This window comes from Hypomesus transpacificus, chromosome 19 (genome assembly GCF_021917145.1).
Source record: "Hypomesus transpacificus isolate Combined female chromosome 19, fHypTra1, whole genome shotgun sequence".
NCBI classification, from domain to species: domain Eukaryota; kingdom Metazoa; phylum Chordata; class Actinopteri; order Osmeriformes; family Osmeridae; genus Hypomesus; species Hypomesus transpacificus.
The window spans coordinates 12697752-12716181 of NC_061078.1; the positions used below are offsets into that span (position 1 = coordinate 12697752).

The 18430-nt window shown below is 46.1% G+C and overlaps 2 protein-coding genes across 2 annotated transcripts; one reads left to right on the top strand and one right to left on the bottom strand.

Moving 5' to 3' along the window:
• Window positions 1-6199: 6199 nt before the first annotated feature.
• On the top strand, window positions 6200-12855 carry LOC124482052 (intestinal mucin-like protein). Its single transcript, XM_047042382.1, has 20 exons — window positions 6200-6215; window positions 7266-7547; window positions 7679-7926; window positions 8096-8267; window positions 8422-8669; window positions 8917-9097; window positions 9226-9445; window positions 9631-9803; window positions 9898-9967; window positions 10078-10187; window positions 10427-10458; window positions 10669-10837; window positions 10963-11064; window positions 11183-11223; window positions 11359-11481; window positions 11618-11716; window positions 11813-11941; window positions 12056-12095; window positions 12188-12308; window positions 12448-12855. The coding sequence occupies exons 1-20, from the start codon at window positions 6200-6202 to the stop codon at window positions 12659-12661; spliced, it is 2790 nt and encodes a 929-aa protein (XP_046898338.1). The 3' UTR covers window positions 12662-12855.
• A 158-nt stretch (window positions 12856-13013) lies between these two features.
• Window positions 13014-16983, bottom strand: LOC124482163 (toll interacting protein). The gene is made up of 6 exons (XM_047042554.1): window positions 16782-16983; window positions 16025-16174; window positions 15692-15874; window positions 15370-15522; window positions 15174-15258; window positions 13014-14979 (listed from the first exon to the last, which is right to left on the bottom strand). The coding sequence occupies exons 1-6, from the start codon at window positions 16812-16814 to the stop codon at window positions 14744-14746; spliced, it is 840 nt and encodes a 279-aa protein (XP_046898510.1). The 5' UTR covers window positions 16815-16983; the 3' UTR covers window positions 13014-14743.
• Between the last annotated feature and the right edge of the window lie 1447 nt (window positions 16984-18430).

Sequence of the window (18430 nt, forward strand, 5' to 3'; positions counted from 1 at the left end):
CACAGTGCCTCCTAAAGTAGAGACCACAGGCCCTACAACAGCAGCTACAACGGTGGTGGTTGAGACCTCATCTACAGAACAGCCCTCAACAGCAAGTCCCTCAACAACTGGACAGGTTGTCTCTACTGCTGAGCCAACTACAGTTACTACAACGACCAGTGTACCATCTACATCTACTTTGGGAACAACTACCATCGTGGTTGAAACTACAACACAGGCAGAAACCACAACTGAGGCTATTGTATCAACATCCACAGTGCCTCCTAAAGTAGAGACCACAGGCCCTACAACAGCAGCTACAACAGGCCCTGGTGTGGTTGAGACCTCATCTACAGAACAGCCCTCAACAGCAAGTCCATCAACAACTGGACAGGTTGTCTCTACTGCTGAACCAACGACAGTTACTACAACGACCAGTGTACCATCTACATCTACTTTGGGAACAACTACCATTGTGGTTGAAACTACAACACAGGCAGAAACCACAACTGAGGCTATTGTATCAACATCAACAGTGCCTCCTAAAGTAGAGACCACAGGCCCTACAACAGCAGCTACAACGGTGGTGGTTGAGACTTCATCTACAGAACAGCCCTCAACAGCAAGTCCATCAACAACTGGACAGGTTGTCTCTACTGCTGAACCAACTACAGTTACTACAACGACCAGTGTACCATCTACATCTACTTTGGGAACAACTACCATTGTGGTTGAAACTACAACACAGGCAGAAACCACAACTGAGGCTATTGTATCAACATCCACAGTGCCTCCTAAAGTAGAAACCACAGGCCCTACAACAGCAGCTACAACGGTGGTGGTTGAGACCTCATCTACAGAACAGCCCTCAACAGCAAGTCCATCAACAACTGGACAGGTTGTCTCTACTGCTGAACCAACGACAGTTACTACAACGACCAGTGTACCATCTACATCTACTTTGGGAACAACTACCATTGTGGTTGAAACTACAACACAGGCAGAAACCACAACTGAGGCTATTGTATCAACATCTACAGTGCCTCCTAAAGTAGAAACCACAGGCCCTACAACAGCAGCTACAACGGTGGTGGTTGAGACCTCATCTACAGAACAGCCCTCAACAGCAAGTCCATCAACAACTGAACAGGTTGTCTCTACTGCTGAGCCAACTACAGTTACTACAACGACCAGTGTACCATCTACATCTACTTTGGGAACAACTACCATCGTGGTTGAAACTACAACAAGGGCAGAAACCACAACTGAGGCTATTGTATCAACATCCACAGTGCCTCCTAAAGTAGAGACCACAGGCCCTACAACAGCAGCTACAACGGTGGTGGTTGTGACCTCATTTACAGAACAGCCCTCAACAGCAAGTCCCTCAACAACTGGACAGGTTGTCTCTACTGCTGAGCCAACTACAGTTATTACAACGACCAGTGTACCATCTACATCTACTTTGGGAACAACTACCATTGTGGTTGAAACTACAACACAGAAAGAAACCACAACTGAGGCTATTGTATCAACATCCACAGTGCCTCCTAAAGTAGAGACCACAGGCCCTACAACAGCAGCTACAACGGTGGTGGTTGAGACTTCATCTACAGAACAGCCCTCAACAGCAAGTCCATCAACAACTGGACAGGTTGTCTCTACTGCTGAGCCAACTACAGTTACTACAACGACCAGTGTACCATCTACATCTACTTTGGGAACAACTACCATCGTGGTTGAAACTACAACACAGGCAGAAACCACAACTGAGGCTATTGTATCAACATCCACAGTGCCTCCTAAAGTAGAGACCACAGGCCCTACAACAGCAGCTACAACGGTGGTGGTTGAGACCTCATCTACAGAACAGCCCTCAACAGCAAGTCCCTCAACAACTGGACAGGTTGTCTCTACTGCTGAGCCAACTACAGTTACTACAACGACCAGTGTACCATCTACATCTACTTTGGGAACAACTACCATCGTGGTTGAAACTACAACACAGGCAGAAACCACAACTGAGGCTATTGTATCAACATCCACAGTGCCTCCTAAAGTAGAGACCACAGGCCCTACAACAGCAGCTACAACGGTGGTGGTTGAGACCTCATCTACAGAACAGCCCTCAACAGCAAGTCCATCAACAACTGGACAGGTTGTCTCTACTGCTGAACCAACGACAGTTACTACAACGACCAGTGTACCATCTACATCTACTTTGGGAACAACTACCATTGTGGTTGAAACTACAACACAGGCAGAAACCACAACTGAGGCTATTGTATCAACATCAACAGTGCCTCCTAAAGTAGAGACCACAGGCCCTACAACAGCAGCTACAACGGTGGTGGTTGAGACTTCATCTACAGAACAGCCCTCAACAGCAAGTCCATCAACAACTGGACAGGTTGTCTCTACTGCTGAACCAACTACAGTTACTACAACGACCAGTGTACCATCTACATCTACTTTGGGAACAACTACCATTGTGGTTGAAACTACAACACAGGCAGAAACCACAACTGAGGCTATTGTATCAACATCCACAGTGCCTCCTAAAGTAGAAACCACAGGCCCTACAACAGCAGCTACAACGGTGGTGGTTGAGACCTCATCTACAGAACAACCCTCAACAGCAAGTCCATCAACAACTGAACAGGTTGTCTCTACTGCTGAGCCAACTACAGTTACTACAACGACCAGTGTACCATCTACATCTACTTTGGGAACAACTACCATCGTGGTTGAAACTACAACAAGGGCAGAAACCACAACTGAGGCTATTGTATCAACATCCACAGTGCCTCCTAAAGTAGAGACCACAGGCCCTACAACAGCAGCTACAACGGTGGTGGTTGTGACCTCATCTACAGAACAGCCCTCAACAGCAAGTCCCTCAACAACTGGACAGGTTGTCTCTACTGCTGAGCCAACTACAGTTACTACAACGACCAGTGTACCATCTACATCTACTTTGGGAACAACTACCATTGTGGTTGAAACTACAACACAGAAAGAAACCACAACTGAGGCTATTGTATCAACATCCACAGTGCCTCCTAAAGTAGAGACCACAGGCCCTACAACAGCAGCTACAACGGTGGTGGTTGAGACTTCATCTACAGAACAGCCCTCAACAGCAAGTCCATCAACAACTGGACAGGTTGTCTCTACTGCTGAGCCAACTACAGTTACTACAACGACCAGTGTACCATCTACATCTACTTTGGGAACAACTACCATCGTGGTTGAAACTACAACACAGGCAGAAACCACAACTGAGGCTATTGTATCAACATCCACAGTGCCTCCTAAAGTAGAGACCACAGGCCCTACAACAGCAGCTACAACGGTGGTGGTTGAGACCTCATCTACAGAACAGCCCTCAACAGCAAGTCCATCAACAACTGGACAGGTTGTTTCTACTGCTGAACCAACGGCAGTTACTACAACAACCAGTGTACCATCTACATCTACTTTGGGAACAACTACCATTGTGGTTGAAACTACAACACAGGCAGAAACCACAACTGAGGCTATTGTATCAACATCAACAGTGCCTCCTAAAGTAGAGACCACAGGCCCTACAACAGCAGCTACAACGGTGGTGGTTGAGACTTCATCTACAGAACAGCCCTCAACAGCAAGTCCATCAACAACTGGACAGGTTGTCTCTACTGCTGAACCAACTACAGTTACTACAACGACCAGTGTACCATCTACATCTACTTTGGGAACAACTACCATCTTGATTGAAACTACAACACAGGCAGAAACCACAACTGAGGCTATTGTATCAACATCCACAGTGCCTCCTAAAGTAGAGACCACAGGCCCTACAACAGCAGCTACAACGGTGGTGGTTGAGACCTCATCTACAGAACAGCCCTCAACAGCAAGTCCATCAACAACTGGACAGGTTGTCTCTACTGCTGAACCAACGACAGTTACTACAACGACCAGTGTACCATCTACATCTACTTTGGGAACAACTACCATTGTGGTTGAAACTACAACACAGGCAGAAACCACAACTGAGGCTATTGTATCAACATCCACAGTGCCTCCTAAAGTAGAGACCACAGGCCCTACAACAGCAGCTACAACGGTGGTGGTTGAGACTTCATCTACAGAACAGCCCTCAACAGCAAGTCCATCAACAACTGGACAGGTTGTCTCTACTGCTGAGCCAACCACAGTTACTACAACGACCAGTGTACCATCTACATCTACTTTGGGAACAACTACCATCGTGGTTGAAACTACAACACAGGCAGAAACCACAACTGAGGCTATTGTATCAACATCCACAGTGCCTCCTAAAGTAGAGACCACAGGCCCTACAACAGCAGCTACAACGGTGGTGGTTGAGACTTCATCTACAGAACAGCCCTCAACAGCAAGTCCATCAACAACTGGACAGGTTGTCTCTACTGCTGAACCAACTACAGTTACTACAACGACCAGTGTACCATCTACATCTACTTTGGGAACAACTACCATTGTGGTTGAAACTACAACACAGGCAGAAACCACAACTGAGGCTATTGTATCAACATCCACAGTGCCTCCTAAAGTAGAGTCCACAGGCCCTACAACAGCAGCTACAACGGTGGTGGTTGAGACCTCCTCTACAGAACAGCCCTCAACAGCAAGTCCATCAACAACTGGACAGGTTGTCTCTACTGCTGAGCCAACTGCAGTTACTACAACGACCAGTGTACCATCTACATCTACTTTGGGAACAACTACCATCGTGGTTGAAACTACAACACAGGCAGAAACCACAACTGAGGCTATTGTATCAACATCCACAGTGCCTCCTAAAGTAGAGACCACAGGCCCTACAACAGCAGCTACAACGGTGGTGGTTGAGACCTCATCTACAGAACAGCCCTCAACAGCAAGTCCATCAACAACTGGACAGGTTGTCTCTACTGCTGAACCAACGACAGTTACTACAACGACCAGTGTACCATCTACATCTACTTTGGGAACAACTACCATTGTGGTTGAAACTACAACACAGGCAGAAACCACAACTGAGGCTATTGTATCAACATCCACAGTGCCTCCTAAAGTAGAAACCACAGGCCCTACAACAGCAGCTACAACGGTGGTGGTTGAGACCTCATCTACAGAACAGCCCTCAACAGCAAGTCCATCAACAACTGAACAGGTTGTCTCTACTGCTGAGCCAACTACAGTTACTACAACGACCAGTGTACCATCTACATCTACTTTGGGAACAACTACCATCGTGGTTGAAACTACAACACAGGCAGAAACCACAACTGAGGCTATTGTATCAACATCCACAGTGCCTCCTAAAGTAGAGACCACAGGCCCTACAACAGCAGCTACAACGGTGGTGGTTGTGACCTCATCTACAGAACAGCCCTCAACAGCAAGTCCCTCAACAACTGGACAGGTTGTCTCTACTGCTGAGCCAACTACAGTTACTACAACGACCAGTGTACCATCTACATCTACTTTGGGAACAACTACCATCGTGGTTGAAACTACAACACAGGCAGAAACCACAACTGAGGCTATTGTATCAACATCCACAGTGCCTCCTAAAGTAGAGACAACAGGCCCTACAACAGCAGCTACAACGGTGGTGGTTGAGACTTCATCTACAGAACAGCCCTCAACAGCAAGTCCCTCAACAACTGGACAGGTTGTCTCTACTGCTGAGCCAACTACAGTTACTACAACGACCAGTGTACCATCTACATCTACTTTGGGAACAACTACCATCGTGGTTGAAACTACAACACAGGCAGAAACCACAACTGAGGCTATTGTATCAACATCCACAGTGCCTCCTAAAGTAGAGACCACAGGCCCTACAACAGCAGCTACAACGGTGGTGGGTGAGACTTCATCTACAGAACAGCCCTCAACAGCAAGTCCATCAACAACTGGACAGGTTGTCACTACTGTTGAGCCAACTACAGTTACTAAAACGACCAGTGTACCATCTACATCTACTTTGGGAACAACTACCATTGTGGTTGAAACTACAACACAGGCAGAAACCACAACTGAGGCTATTGTATCAACATCCACAGTGCCTCCTAAAGTAGAGACCACAGGCTTTACAACAGCAGCTACAACTTTTCTGGTCGAGACTGGATCAACAGCAACTCCCAAAACATCTGGTCTGCTTAGTTCAATTGCCCAACCAACAACTGTCACATCAACAAGCACTATGCTAACATCAACAAGTACTGGATTCACAACACTTTTCTTCACAACTACTTTCCCTCCAACTTCAATTGGACCTATAACAAAAACCTTGCCTTATATTACAGGAACACTGCCAACAAATTCCCCAACACAGGCAGAAACCACAACTGAGGCTATTGTATCAACATCCACAGTGCCTCCTAAAGTAGAGACCACAGGCCCTACAACAGCAGCTACAACGGTGGTGGTTGAGACCTCCTCTACAAAACAGCCCTCAACAGCAAGTCCCTCAACAACTGGACAGGTTGTCTCTACTGCTGAGCCAACTGCAGTTACTACAACGACCAGTGTACCATTTACATCTACTTCTGGAACAACTACCATCGTGGTTGAAACTACAACACAGGCAGAAACCACAACTGAGGCTATTGTATCAACATCCACAGTGCCTCCTAAAGTAGAGACCACAGGCCCTACAACAGCAGCTACAACGGTGGTGGTTGAGACCTCATCTACAGAACAGCCCTCAACAGCAAGTCCCTCAACAACTGGACGGGTTGTCTCTACTACTGAGCCAACTACAGTTACTACAACGTCCAGTGTACCATCTACATCTACTTTGGGAACAACTACCATCGTGGTTGAAACTACAACACAGGCAGAAACCACAACTGAGGCTATTGTATCAACATCCACAGTGCCTCCTAAAGTAGAGACAACAGGCCCTACAACAGCAGCTACAACGGTGGTGGTTGAGACTTCATCTACAGAACAGCCCTCAACAGCAAGTCCATCAACAACTGAACAGGTTGTCTCTACTGCTGAACCAACTACAGTTACTACAACGACCAGTGTACCATCTACATCTACTTTGGGAACAACTACCATCGTGGTTGAAACTACAACACAGGCAGAAACCACAACTGAGGCTATTGTATCAACATCCACAGTGCCTCCTAAAGTAGAGACCACAGGCCCTACAACAGCAGCTACAACGGTGGTGGTTGAGACCTCATCTACAGAACAGCCCTCAACAGCAAGTCCCTCAACAACTGGACAGGTTGTCTCTACTGCTGAGCCAACTACAGTTACTACAACGACCAGTGTACCATCTACATCTATTTTGGGAACAACTACCATCGTGGTTGAAACTACAACACAGGCAGAAACCACAACTGAGGCTATTGTATCAACATCCACAGTGCCTCCTAAAGTAGAGACCACAGGCCCTACAACAGCAGCTACAACTGTGTTTGTTGAGACTTCATCTACAGAACAGCCCTCAACGGCAAGTAGTGGCTCAACCAGTACAGCTGCACAAACCACAACCAAGTGCTTCTGCATAGCTGACGGCAAAATATATCAACAAGGTAAGTCATTTTTCTGCTGTTCTTATGAAATAGTATAGTAAAACATATTTTTTAAATGTTGAATATAACACAAAGAAATGTAGTTTGTGTTGTCTTGCTCAACTCTCTCTTTGTCCTTTTTTTCTTATAAGGTGACCTTGTGTATAATGTAACTGATGAAGCAGGTTGGTGCTACACCGCTCACTGCAACTCTTCCTGCCAAGTGGAAGTCAAATCAACTCCATGTCCTTCCACTGCTCCACCCACGTCAACTACTACTCAGTACAGTACATCATCTGAGACCCTGCCTACAACCCCATCAGAAGCTTCACCAACATCCCCAGCTAGCAGCACACCTTCACATACTTTTGACTGCTCCAAGTTGCAGCCTCCAAGAAAGGTTTGAGACTATGCAACCTTTTTGTCTAAAAAACGTACAACTTATTTTGATGTCCGGCCTATTTTAATGGTCGTCCAACTGTTCTAAGTTGAATAAGCAAATCAAAAAAAAAAGAAAACACGTACCAAATGCCATTTCCTTTGCTAATAATATATGTTTTTTTTTACAGGAAGGAGACATTTGGGAGGTGAACAATTGTACCTCGGCAACTTGCGTCAGTGGCAAGGTTATTGAGTTACCAGTTTCTTGCCCACCAGTGACAACCCCAAGCTGTGAGAATGGACGGCCACCTGTCAAAGTTTTTGATACAACAGGATGTTGCTATCAATATGAATGTGAATGTAAGTCACCATCTCAACAATTGGATTGGTGCCAGTTCTTTTTTAATTCAGAAAATATGGTACATTTTGTAATTACATTTTGTAATTAAAATTTGGAAAACTGTTTTCTCCTGCCTGTTCTAAGTACAACAATGTTTCAATTCTTCTTGCAAAGGTGTCTGCAGCGTGTGGGGAGAGAGCCACTACCTTACATTTGATGGACAATCTTACAACTTCCATCAAAACTGCTCCTACTATCTGGTCAAGGAGATCCTCCCTAAATACAACCTGAGCATTGTTGTTGATAACAACTACTGTGCAGCATCTGGCAGCTCCTTCTGTCCTCAGTCCCTGATCATCTCTTACCAGTCCTCCCAGATTGTCATGACACAGCTGAACTCTGACAACACAATCACCAATGTGGTTTGTACACATTCGACACACCTCTGCTTGCATGACCGACAGCATGGATGTAAATCTATCCATGTATGCTGTATGACAATACTGTTTGTAACATGTTACTCCAGCAGCTTGGTTACCTGATTCAAACTGAACAGATCTTGGGAACCAGATGCTTAACAAAACAACATTGTTGCATCAAATATGGTAACAGAAAGCTTATTGACCCCAAACCTCACTTTTTCTGTTGGGTTGGCTATGTAACCTCCAGGTTTATGTAAACCAGAAGAGAGTTTACCCACCCTATTCTAAAGACGGCCTTGACCTGACCAGTACTGGCATGGAGCTGACCTTGAGCATCCCAGCGATCCTTGCCCAGGTGGTCTACAAGGGCTCCTTCAGTATCAACCTGCCTTACTCCCTCTTCCATGGCAACACAGAGGGACAGTGTGGTGAGTTGTTTAACCACCACACCTTAATCTACTCAAACTAGCCCTTCTACAATCTGAAACCTAAACTATAGATTTAACCTCTGTACGTTTACTCAACTTATTGTAAATCTTTCCTCCTCCACTCCCAGGTACATGTGACAACTCCAAGGATAACGACTGCCGATCACCTAACGGACAGATGCAAAACTGTGGCACCTCTGCTCCTGAGTGGCAAGTCAGCGACAAAGACTGTGTTACACCTCCCACAACGGTGCCTCCTACCACCTCCGCCTCATCCAGCACCAGCGCTAGCCCAGCATCCACCCCTGCTCCTTGTAGACCAGCCATCTGTGACATCATGAACAGCAAGTAAGGAAACTGTAAAAACATGCCTTGTTCCATTGTTGCCCTCTCTATGACCTGCACCAAATCCTGAGAGTTGTTAGAAAACCTCACATTTTCCAGATAAACCACACTGCTGTTCAATTCCAGTCTGTATACAGTGCACAGCGTCCAGTGCTGCTCCATTCCAACCCTGTTCCTGTCTTTTGCAGGGTGTTTGAGCCGTGCCACATATCTGTGCCCCCCAACGCCTTCATTGAGGCATGTCGCTCAGATGTGTGCAGTGGGGCAAACAACAGCTGTTCCAGCTTGGAGGCCTACGCCTCTGAATGTTCCAAGGCTGGCATCTGCATCGACTGGAGGAATGCCACCAACGGACAGTGTGGTAAGCAGCTCAGCATGAGCATCTGGCACCACTGACGTTAAATTAATTCAGAATGACAGATTTGAAATGAATATTTTTCTACTCTTCCTCACAGTTCATATCTGCCCCAGCGCTAAAGTTTACATGCCATGTGGTCCAGTAGTTCAACCAACCTGTAGCAGCGGGTAAACAACATTCCTCTGTCCCTGACCTATATAGTATAAGCTCTAAACATGTAGGGATCTTTACAAAACACTTGTACTGTATGGGAAATATTTGTCATTTATTCACACAGGATGCGGCTCCTTTCCACAAACGCCTCTTCCGCAACCACGGAAGGTTGCTTCTGCCCATCTGGAACTACCCTCTTCAGTAGCTACTCTGACACTTGCGTCCCCTCCTGTGGTAAGGCTGGTTCAGTAGGCCTATTCTCAGACTAGGTATCCAGTTATTTGACCTCCACCTAAAGATAGGACTAGTCCCGTCAAAAGAAAAGTATAGGAAATGGGTGGCCAAAAACCTGTCAAAACATCAAACATGTTTGAATCAATGTTTTCACTAGTAGGGTTTTATTTGTAATGGAACTAAAAGTCAACCCTATTCTTTCCATCTCACATTCATCATTCTTTGTTGCAATTTCCTAGATTGCACAGGTCCTGATGGCCAACCTAAACAGGTAAGCAGCGCTCCCTCCTCCAGTATCAGTCTTATGCTATCAAAATATTAAAGTAACACATCAAACTGCATTATAATTATCATACAAAACTCACATTTGTTGCCAAATCAACCAACTGTACTTCTGGTCAGGTTTAAGACATAGCAATGAATCAGGACTCCATTGTACAGACCTCATCCTTACACTGGACTGTCCTTATTCTCCATCCAGTATGGTGAAACATGGACGAGTGGCTGTAAACAGTGCACATGTGACAAGGGATCCATGAGTGTTCAATGCCAGCCAATCCCGTGCCTCCCAACCACCAACATGACCTGCTCAGAGCCTGGATTTAAACTGGTCACTAAGACAGTTGACTGCTGCCTGAATTACACATGTGGTAAGATACGAAACCTAATGTTTTTTTCATGTTTCAAGAATGGGTGAGAGTTATGTTTGGGTCAGGGTCATATACCAGGCAACATTGAAATGGTTTTGAACTGTTTTGATTTATCTCTTCAACAGAGTGTGACATCTTGCTGTGCCCTGCATCCATGGTGGTCTGCAAACCAGGCTTTGAGGCCATCATCTCTACTGACACCACCTGCTGTCCCACCACCCAGTGTGGTAAGTCCAGTGCATCCACCTCAGGAGGTGGAGGTGACCTTGTCTAGATGCCAGAAGCAAGTCACATGGGATGTTATTCAGTAGGGAGTCTAATTCATCTCTGTTCTTCTCTCGGCAGTTCCCAAGGGTGTGTGTGTCTACAACAACGTAGAGTACAAGGTAAGAGCTGACATCATATGACATGAAAAGTCCAGCTGCAGACCTGCCTTTGTTGAAGATACCATCTTCCTTAGATGTACAACTATAATATGAAGTTGTGTACTCCAACATGTGTGTGTGTGTGTGTGTCTGCAGCCAGGTTCCAAGGTGCCTAGTGAATCATGTGAGGAGTGTACCTGCGGCCCTACCGTGGATCCCATGACCCAGTTGAACAATATCACCTGTACCCCCATTACATGCCAAACCAACTGTTCTCAGGTAACAACCAGTCACATTCAGCAAGCAGCGAGCAGCGAGCAGCGAGTTACCTGTCACTTGTATTTCACATCTAGTCATTTTTCTATTTGTTCATTCACTCTCACTGACGTAAGCCTCTTCCCCCCACCCTCCACAGGGCTATGAATACCAGACTGTGGTTGGTCAGTGTTGCGGGAAATGTGTTCAGACCAGCTGTGTGGTCATACTCTCCGACAACACCACACACATTGTTCAGGTCAGTATGTGTGCGACAATGTGTGTATATGTAAGGTTTGTTTGTGTTGCCTGTATGTGTTCCAGAGACCTGATTTCACTTTTGTGTGTCTTTCAGTTGAACGAGACATGGTCGCCCCCTAAGGATAAATGTTTGAAGTACACATGTGAGATCAACAACGGCCAACACATTCCAAAGTTGACGGAAACAATGTGTCCTGCCTTCACCCCAGAGAACTGTATCCCAGTGAGAATCTGATTCATTCTTACTCTTTCGTGGAGTACAATTCTTCTAAGACGCTTTGATTTAACAGTATCATCTGTCAGAGCTAAATGTTTTTTATCCTTTTTCCGTGACCAGGGCACAGAGACCACTGATGCTAACGGTTGCTGTAGAACTTGTAAGTTAAAGTCTAGAACAAGAAGACATCAGTAAATGGAAGCTGAGCATGTGCCGGCTGATTCCTAACCTGTGTTCTATGTTCTGTCTCAGGCACACCCCGCAGTGTGTGTGAGGTTCAGACAAGCTCCGCCCATCTGGTGATGAAGGGCTGTAACTCCACCCTACCTGTGGAGATCACTTCCTGTGCTGGAGCCTGTCAAACATCGTCCATGTGAGTCCTCCATTATGCCTCGTAATGGAAGGCTGGGGAATACGAAACATAATGAACACAACTGCCGCTCCACTGTCGATTTAAGCCCCTAACGACCCTTCCTCTGTCTCCTGCGCTTGTGTTTGTGGCGTGTGAGCAGTTACTCTATGGAAGCCAACGTGGTGATGCACCAGTGCTCCTGTTGCCAGGAGGCCAGCACCAGTCAGAGGCAGGTGGAGCTGAAGTGTGGGGATGGCTCCACCGTCACACACACATACATCCACATCAACACCTGCTCCTGCCACGTCACAGACTGCCAGGAGGGGGCGACGGCCGCCCCGACATCCTCAAAGCAACGCCGGAGGAGACGCTGAGGACAGATTTGTGACTTTTGACCTTTTACTTGCCTGACCAAGTGTTTATTTAAACCCATCCACATTTCAACATCTTCGCTAAAGTTTTTCTGGTATAAACTAGTGTTATACCATCTACATTAAAGTATGTAGGATATATTGTCTTAACAGTGTAGTATAGAATTGTAGGCTTGAATAAATAATAGCAACATAAACTCCAAATGGGTCTGCCTGTTGCTTGTTTCCTTCTGCTGCCGTTGATTCAACATGGTCACATTCAACACCGTCATCATCACTGCTATTCGGGAAATGAATGACCAAAATATGGATAAAATAGTGTTGATATTTTTGTATGGACAAAACACAGACAAACTTTGTAGATAAACATTTTATTTCCACATTTGAAAGAAAACTAATCATACTTGAACAGTTCAGTGTCAATGCGTTGCTGTACAGATATTAGCCATATTTCAGAACTGTTGTAGCACATGACACTGGTCATGTGATGCAGACCACTGGGCCACATCTCTAGAGAGCATGCCATGGAATCACATGATCATGACAGCGATTAGACAACTGAACAGTGCATACCAAGGGATGCAGTTCCTTCACTCAGGTATATTACCACATTTCAAGCACACCCAAAAAACAGGACACACATCTGTAACATACATCCAACAAGAGTGTGACATGATATACGTTAGGGGACAGACAGTTTTATTAAATCAAAAGTGCTTGTGTCTCAGGAAACAAAAGAAACAGGTTTGTCGATTTTTCTCGAGGTTAATATTCTATGTCAAACAAACTGCAGTGTGTGTGCATCTGACACATGGAACATCGTGGCTTAAACACAGTAGAATCTTCACTATTACTTAGGAATCACACCGATAACAGCACAGGATATTTCCTTGGAAAAATATATGCACATCTTTGAAGATTAAGCAAATATAAATATCAAATCAAAACCAGAATCAGACCTTTGGCTAACGGCAACATTCAAAACCTCATATTAGCAGATGAAAGTCTCCTCAGGGAAAGGTGACACCTTGTCATTATATGAATAGACCTAATTGGTTTCAGGGCGTCGTTGAGGCATACCACACCAACAGCAGTATATTACAGCTCACAAGGCGAAGCCAACGTCACCGAGACAAACAGGGAAAACGAGAATGCCATACCTCTCTGGTAAATTCTCCTCCTACAGATTAGTGCTCATGTCATTCACATGTCCCATTGATATCACACCAGGTATAAAAGCTTTTGGGGAATTACTGTGACGTTTGGAGACACGCCCAAGAGCTTGGCAGCAAGCAATTCCTTCCCGTTTATGAACATTAATGAGTACCCGTCGAAACTGTATTTGCCGTTTGAGGCCCTTGCTATTCCAATCAATAGAAATGGAGTGATGTGGTTACATTTCCACAACAGTATCCAATAATTGTAGACTACCAAACAGGCTATGCATATAATCTGGGGTAGGTTGTAGCCTTAGGGGAATGAGTGACTGAGCACATTGGCATTTAAACATCCTCTTTGCCCTCCCAACGGACGTCAATCTCATATCTTCATAATCATTCATAATATTATTTTCAATATATAGAACTATCAATTTATACAGATATATGTCAAACACAAGTATACAGAGATGAGCTCCCAACTGGTTAAAGATTCACTGGGCTTTCTCCTGCATGACCAAGCAATGACCAGATAACCTTTCACACTGTCTGGTTCAGTGGAATGAAACACTGCAAGGCTGTTAAGATGTCACAAACCTTTGTGGGTAAACCCAACTTGGGGTTTGAGTCTGGGTGTGTCACACATTATATGTTGTAATGGGCTCTAATATGTGTGCTGAATGATAAGGGTGTGGATGATTTCTACCAGATATAGTACTAATGCGTGACAATTCAGATACAGCCAACAGTATTTTGTAGCTGAGTGAGTGTGGGACAGTTGAGAGCTAGCAGGTCTGAGTGTGTATGTACAGTCTGTAGGTGCTGGGGGTTGTAGTTCAGTGGTGGGCAAATGTTCTGGCCAGCTGTAGACTCCTGCCTGCGCTAGGCAGTTGTGACCAGGAGATGGCACCACCCTACAGCAGTACCACTACAGCTCCTCAGTCATCTGCAGAAGAGAGTTGATGGCTGCGTCTTTGTTACCCTGCTGAGCCTCAATGACGGTGCGAATCACCTCAGGGTCCAAGTTGGGGAACATGTCCTGCAGAGCCTTCAGATCCTCTTCACTGACCGGGGCGCCTTGTGGAGTTACACTGGGAACTGCAGGCACCCCCATGGGCATCCCCATGGGCATCCCCATGGCCTGGTTGTACACTGTGGGGACTCCTGAGAGGAAGGGTGGAGTGAATAAAGGAGAGGGGTTAGCTTTGGTTGTGTGGATTTGCACGTACAGTGCTTACGTGTTTATACAGGAAAGGTGCTGGTCCATGGCGATGTGGCAGGGGCAATATGGAGTGTGTTACCTGTGAAAAAGCATGTTGTCTATAAACTTTGTGTGTGTGCGCGTGTGTTCATCTAACCTGATATGGGTACATATCCGACCCCCTGCTGGTAGACAGTGGGCATCAGAACGACAGGCTGAGACATCATACCAGCTGGCACGGACTGGCGATATGACAGTGAGAGAGGGAGAGAGAAAGGGCATGGATTAGTATACGTGTTTTTCCAGTCCAGGCACATCTGGCGTTTGGGCGCGTGAGTGTTTGGTGAACTCACAGCAAAGGTCATGACGAGGTTGATCATCCCCTCCTTGTCATCTCCCTGGCGACCACTGAGGCTGAACCACTCATCGACAACACTGCCCTCCCGCAAGCCCTCAGGGATGGTCACATGCGTCCATGCTATCCTGTCGTCCATTGAAAACGCCCGCTGGAGTAGCACAGAACACCAATGGCGTCAGCTGTATCCATTTCTCTACTGTTACAGAACACCACACAACACGTCCACTTCCCTGTTAAGGGACCAGTGACGAGCAACTGAGCTGTTCCAGAAGAATCCCCAAAGACAAACAACCTTCTCTCTCCCCGCCAGGCCTCACCTCATCAAAGATCTCCAGGTAGAAAGAGTCCACCCCTGGGGGGACCGTGCACTGGATCACCTTGTTCCAGCGGGGGTTCTTGGCCCCATTGTGGGCAGTGGGAGTCTCATAAACGGCATAACCCAGGCGGAGCCTACAGTATGGGTCCATACGGGTCATTCCGTAGTTCTTAGCCAGCTTGGCCTGGGGGAAGAGAGGGGTGGTTCAGGATATACTCAGAGGGCGGCTAATACATTTGACTTGAGTACAACCAGAGCTCTCTGTCTATGATTCCCTAGAATATGTTTAACATTTTGTAAATAAGGCCCTAACACAATCCCCGGGTCTCCATACCTGCACCACGGTGATGCTAAGCCGACCAACGGTGCCTATCGACCCGCCATACTGCAGCTGTTGAGCAGCCTGGGCGTCCATGTGCACCAGCTGCTGCTGATGAGTCGGAGTGATACGCAGGAAATCCTGGGGCAGCTCTCCGATGTACACCTGGTCGTGACACACAGTTAAATACGAGCCATGTAGGACTACTAGTAAATTATTTTAATTAGAAATGGCTTTAATTTGAATGGATTTAAAGCCATTTCTAATTAACATAATTTGACAGGTCTGACAGGATATGACAGGTTTGACAGGATATATTTACCCTTCTCGAGCCAAATATATATATTTGGCTCGAGAAGGGTAAATATATCATATATATATATGACTCGAGAAGGGTAAATATATCCTGTCAAATCGGATCAATAATCCCCCGATTAGCAAATAATCTAGTTAGTTAGCTAGTGCTAATTTACTTTAGCTACTTCCGTATTACGGTATACTTAGTACCTAGCTAGCCACAAAGTACAAATCTGTCGTAAGGTTCGGAGCTAGCAAGCCGAACGATAAAATAGTATGATAACTAGCAATTATTCAACTATACAGAGAGAAAGATTGTTAGTTTATAGATGGCTGTAAAGGGGTTTAGATTAGTCACTCGAGTTAGCCACAAAGTAAACATGATCTTCAGCTAGCTACAACTAGCACTAACAAAACTCGGAAGGTAACGCATCGGAGTCCACACAACTTCTTGCCATCCTTTTTAGTAACATACCTGTCCTCGCTGGGTGCTAATGGTAGTTGCCATGACGTTCAGACGTGTTTTAATGTCAAAACCCTAAAACCGAATATCCCTTTTGATTGTAAATGTTGATGCAATTGACCTGCTACCAATGTAAACAACTGAACCGTCTGGAATGTGCTAGCTTAGTGCAATCGTGCTACGCCAACAATCCTGGACATTCTCTGATCCTGGTTTCAAAGATCAGCTGACAGACTGACGTCACTTAATGTATGCCCGTTTTCCACTCCCGGGTTGCCCGGCTGTGCCGACATATTTTCATTTAACGTTTTAGCAAGATTTTGTGTGTATTGTTAAGGATAGTGTAAACTGGGTGTTGAGAGGAAGAATGATACACGGTTAAGCATCGGACCATGTTACTTGTAGTTTAATTAGTAATGATGCAATCACAAGATACACAATGAAAACAACACACCAAGATGTCCGTAGTCTAGTACAATGAATCAGTCGATGATGCAAAAGCAGTCATCCCACCAAAACAGAGTATAAGATTAGAACGAACGAAGGCCTTCGTTGAGAAAGTGGTCGTGACAGAATATCAGAGAAAGTTCTGCCCCTCCCAAGTTCTGTCTCCCCGCCCTTGGGAGACAGATCTTGTACTCCCCAGAGAGGGAGGTCTGGTGAGTGGCCATTGGTCAGGAGACCTTGGGGTGGCTATTGTTAACCAATTAAATGTCCAGGGCGTTCATGCTGGCGCAAGGTGGGCAGTCCACGGACCTGGTGATGTTAGGAGAGGGAGGGGGCAGAGAAGACCCACAGGTCTGGTGTTGTTCAGGGAGGGGGGTGGACGAGACCCACAGGTCTGATGCAATCCAAGGGGGGGGGGGGGTTTGAGTTCTCCAGAGTTGAGAGCAGGTCATCTCGAGGTCCTGATGATATACGGGGTGGGGTCTTCAAGGGGAAGGGGAGAGGGTAAGACCACTCCTAGGTCAGATGATGTAAAGGGGCAGATGGGCTCCAAGGAGAAGGGGGCATCCAGTGAGAAGGGGGGGGGGGGGGGCAGAGTCTCCAGGGGAAGGGGGCATCCAGTGAGAAGGGGGGGGGGGGGGGGCAGGGTCTCCAGGGGAAGGGGGCATATTATCCATAGTAAGAACTGTCCGGTCTGACTCGTCCTGAAGCAGAGAAGAGTTATGTTCCCAGCATCACCTTATCTCCCAAGTTGACACTTTTACTCCCATGAGCTGACTAGCTCATTGTGCTCACACCAGTCCCTGAGCGTCACAAACTCGCCTCCCAAGTCAGTTTGCCTGACATCTGCATTCTTGTCCACACACCAAAGTTACATTTCAATGTTTCTTATCTGTTACTTTATTAAATCAATTGATCACATTCAATATTTGTATCTTAGTTATTAGCATTACAAAACATTCGATGATGCAACAGCAGTCATCCCACCAAAACAGAGTATAAGATTAGAACGAACGAAGGCCTTCGTTGAGAAAGTGGTCGTGACAGAATATCAGAGAAAGTTCTGCCCCTCCCAAGTTCTGTCTCCCCGCCCTTGGGAGACAGATCTTGTACTCCCCAGAGAGGGAGGTCTGGTGAGTGGCCATTGGTCAGGAGACCTTGGGGTGGCTATTGTTAACCAATTAAATGTCCAGGGCGTTCATGCTGGCGCAAGG

Bases quoted from the DNA above. Each gene is read 5' to 3' on its own strand.
- LOC124482052 (XM_047042382.1), top strand. The intron at 10,459-10,668 runs GTAAGCAGCGCT...TTCTCCATCCAG, and splicing joins CTGATGGCCAACCTAAACAG to TATGGTGAAACATGGACGAG. The intron at 11,717-11,812 runs GTCAGTATGTGT...TGTGTCTTTCAG, and splicing joins ACACCACACACATTGTTCAG to TTGAACGAGACATGGTCGCC.
- LOC124482163 (XM_047042554.1), bottom strand. From the start codon at position 16,814: ATGGCAACTACCATTAGCACCCAGCGAGGACAG. The intron at 15,875-16,024 runs GTATGGAGACCC...CTCTTCCCCCAG, and splicing joins TTAGCATCACCGTGGTGCAG to GCCAAGCTGGCTAAGAACTA. The intron at 15,259-15,369 runs GTGAGTTCACCA...TCATATCGCCAG, and splicing joins ACCTCGTCATGACCTTTGCT to TCCGTGCCAGCTGGTATGAT.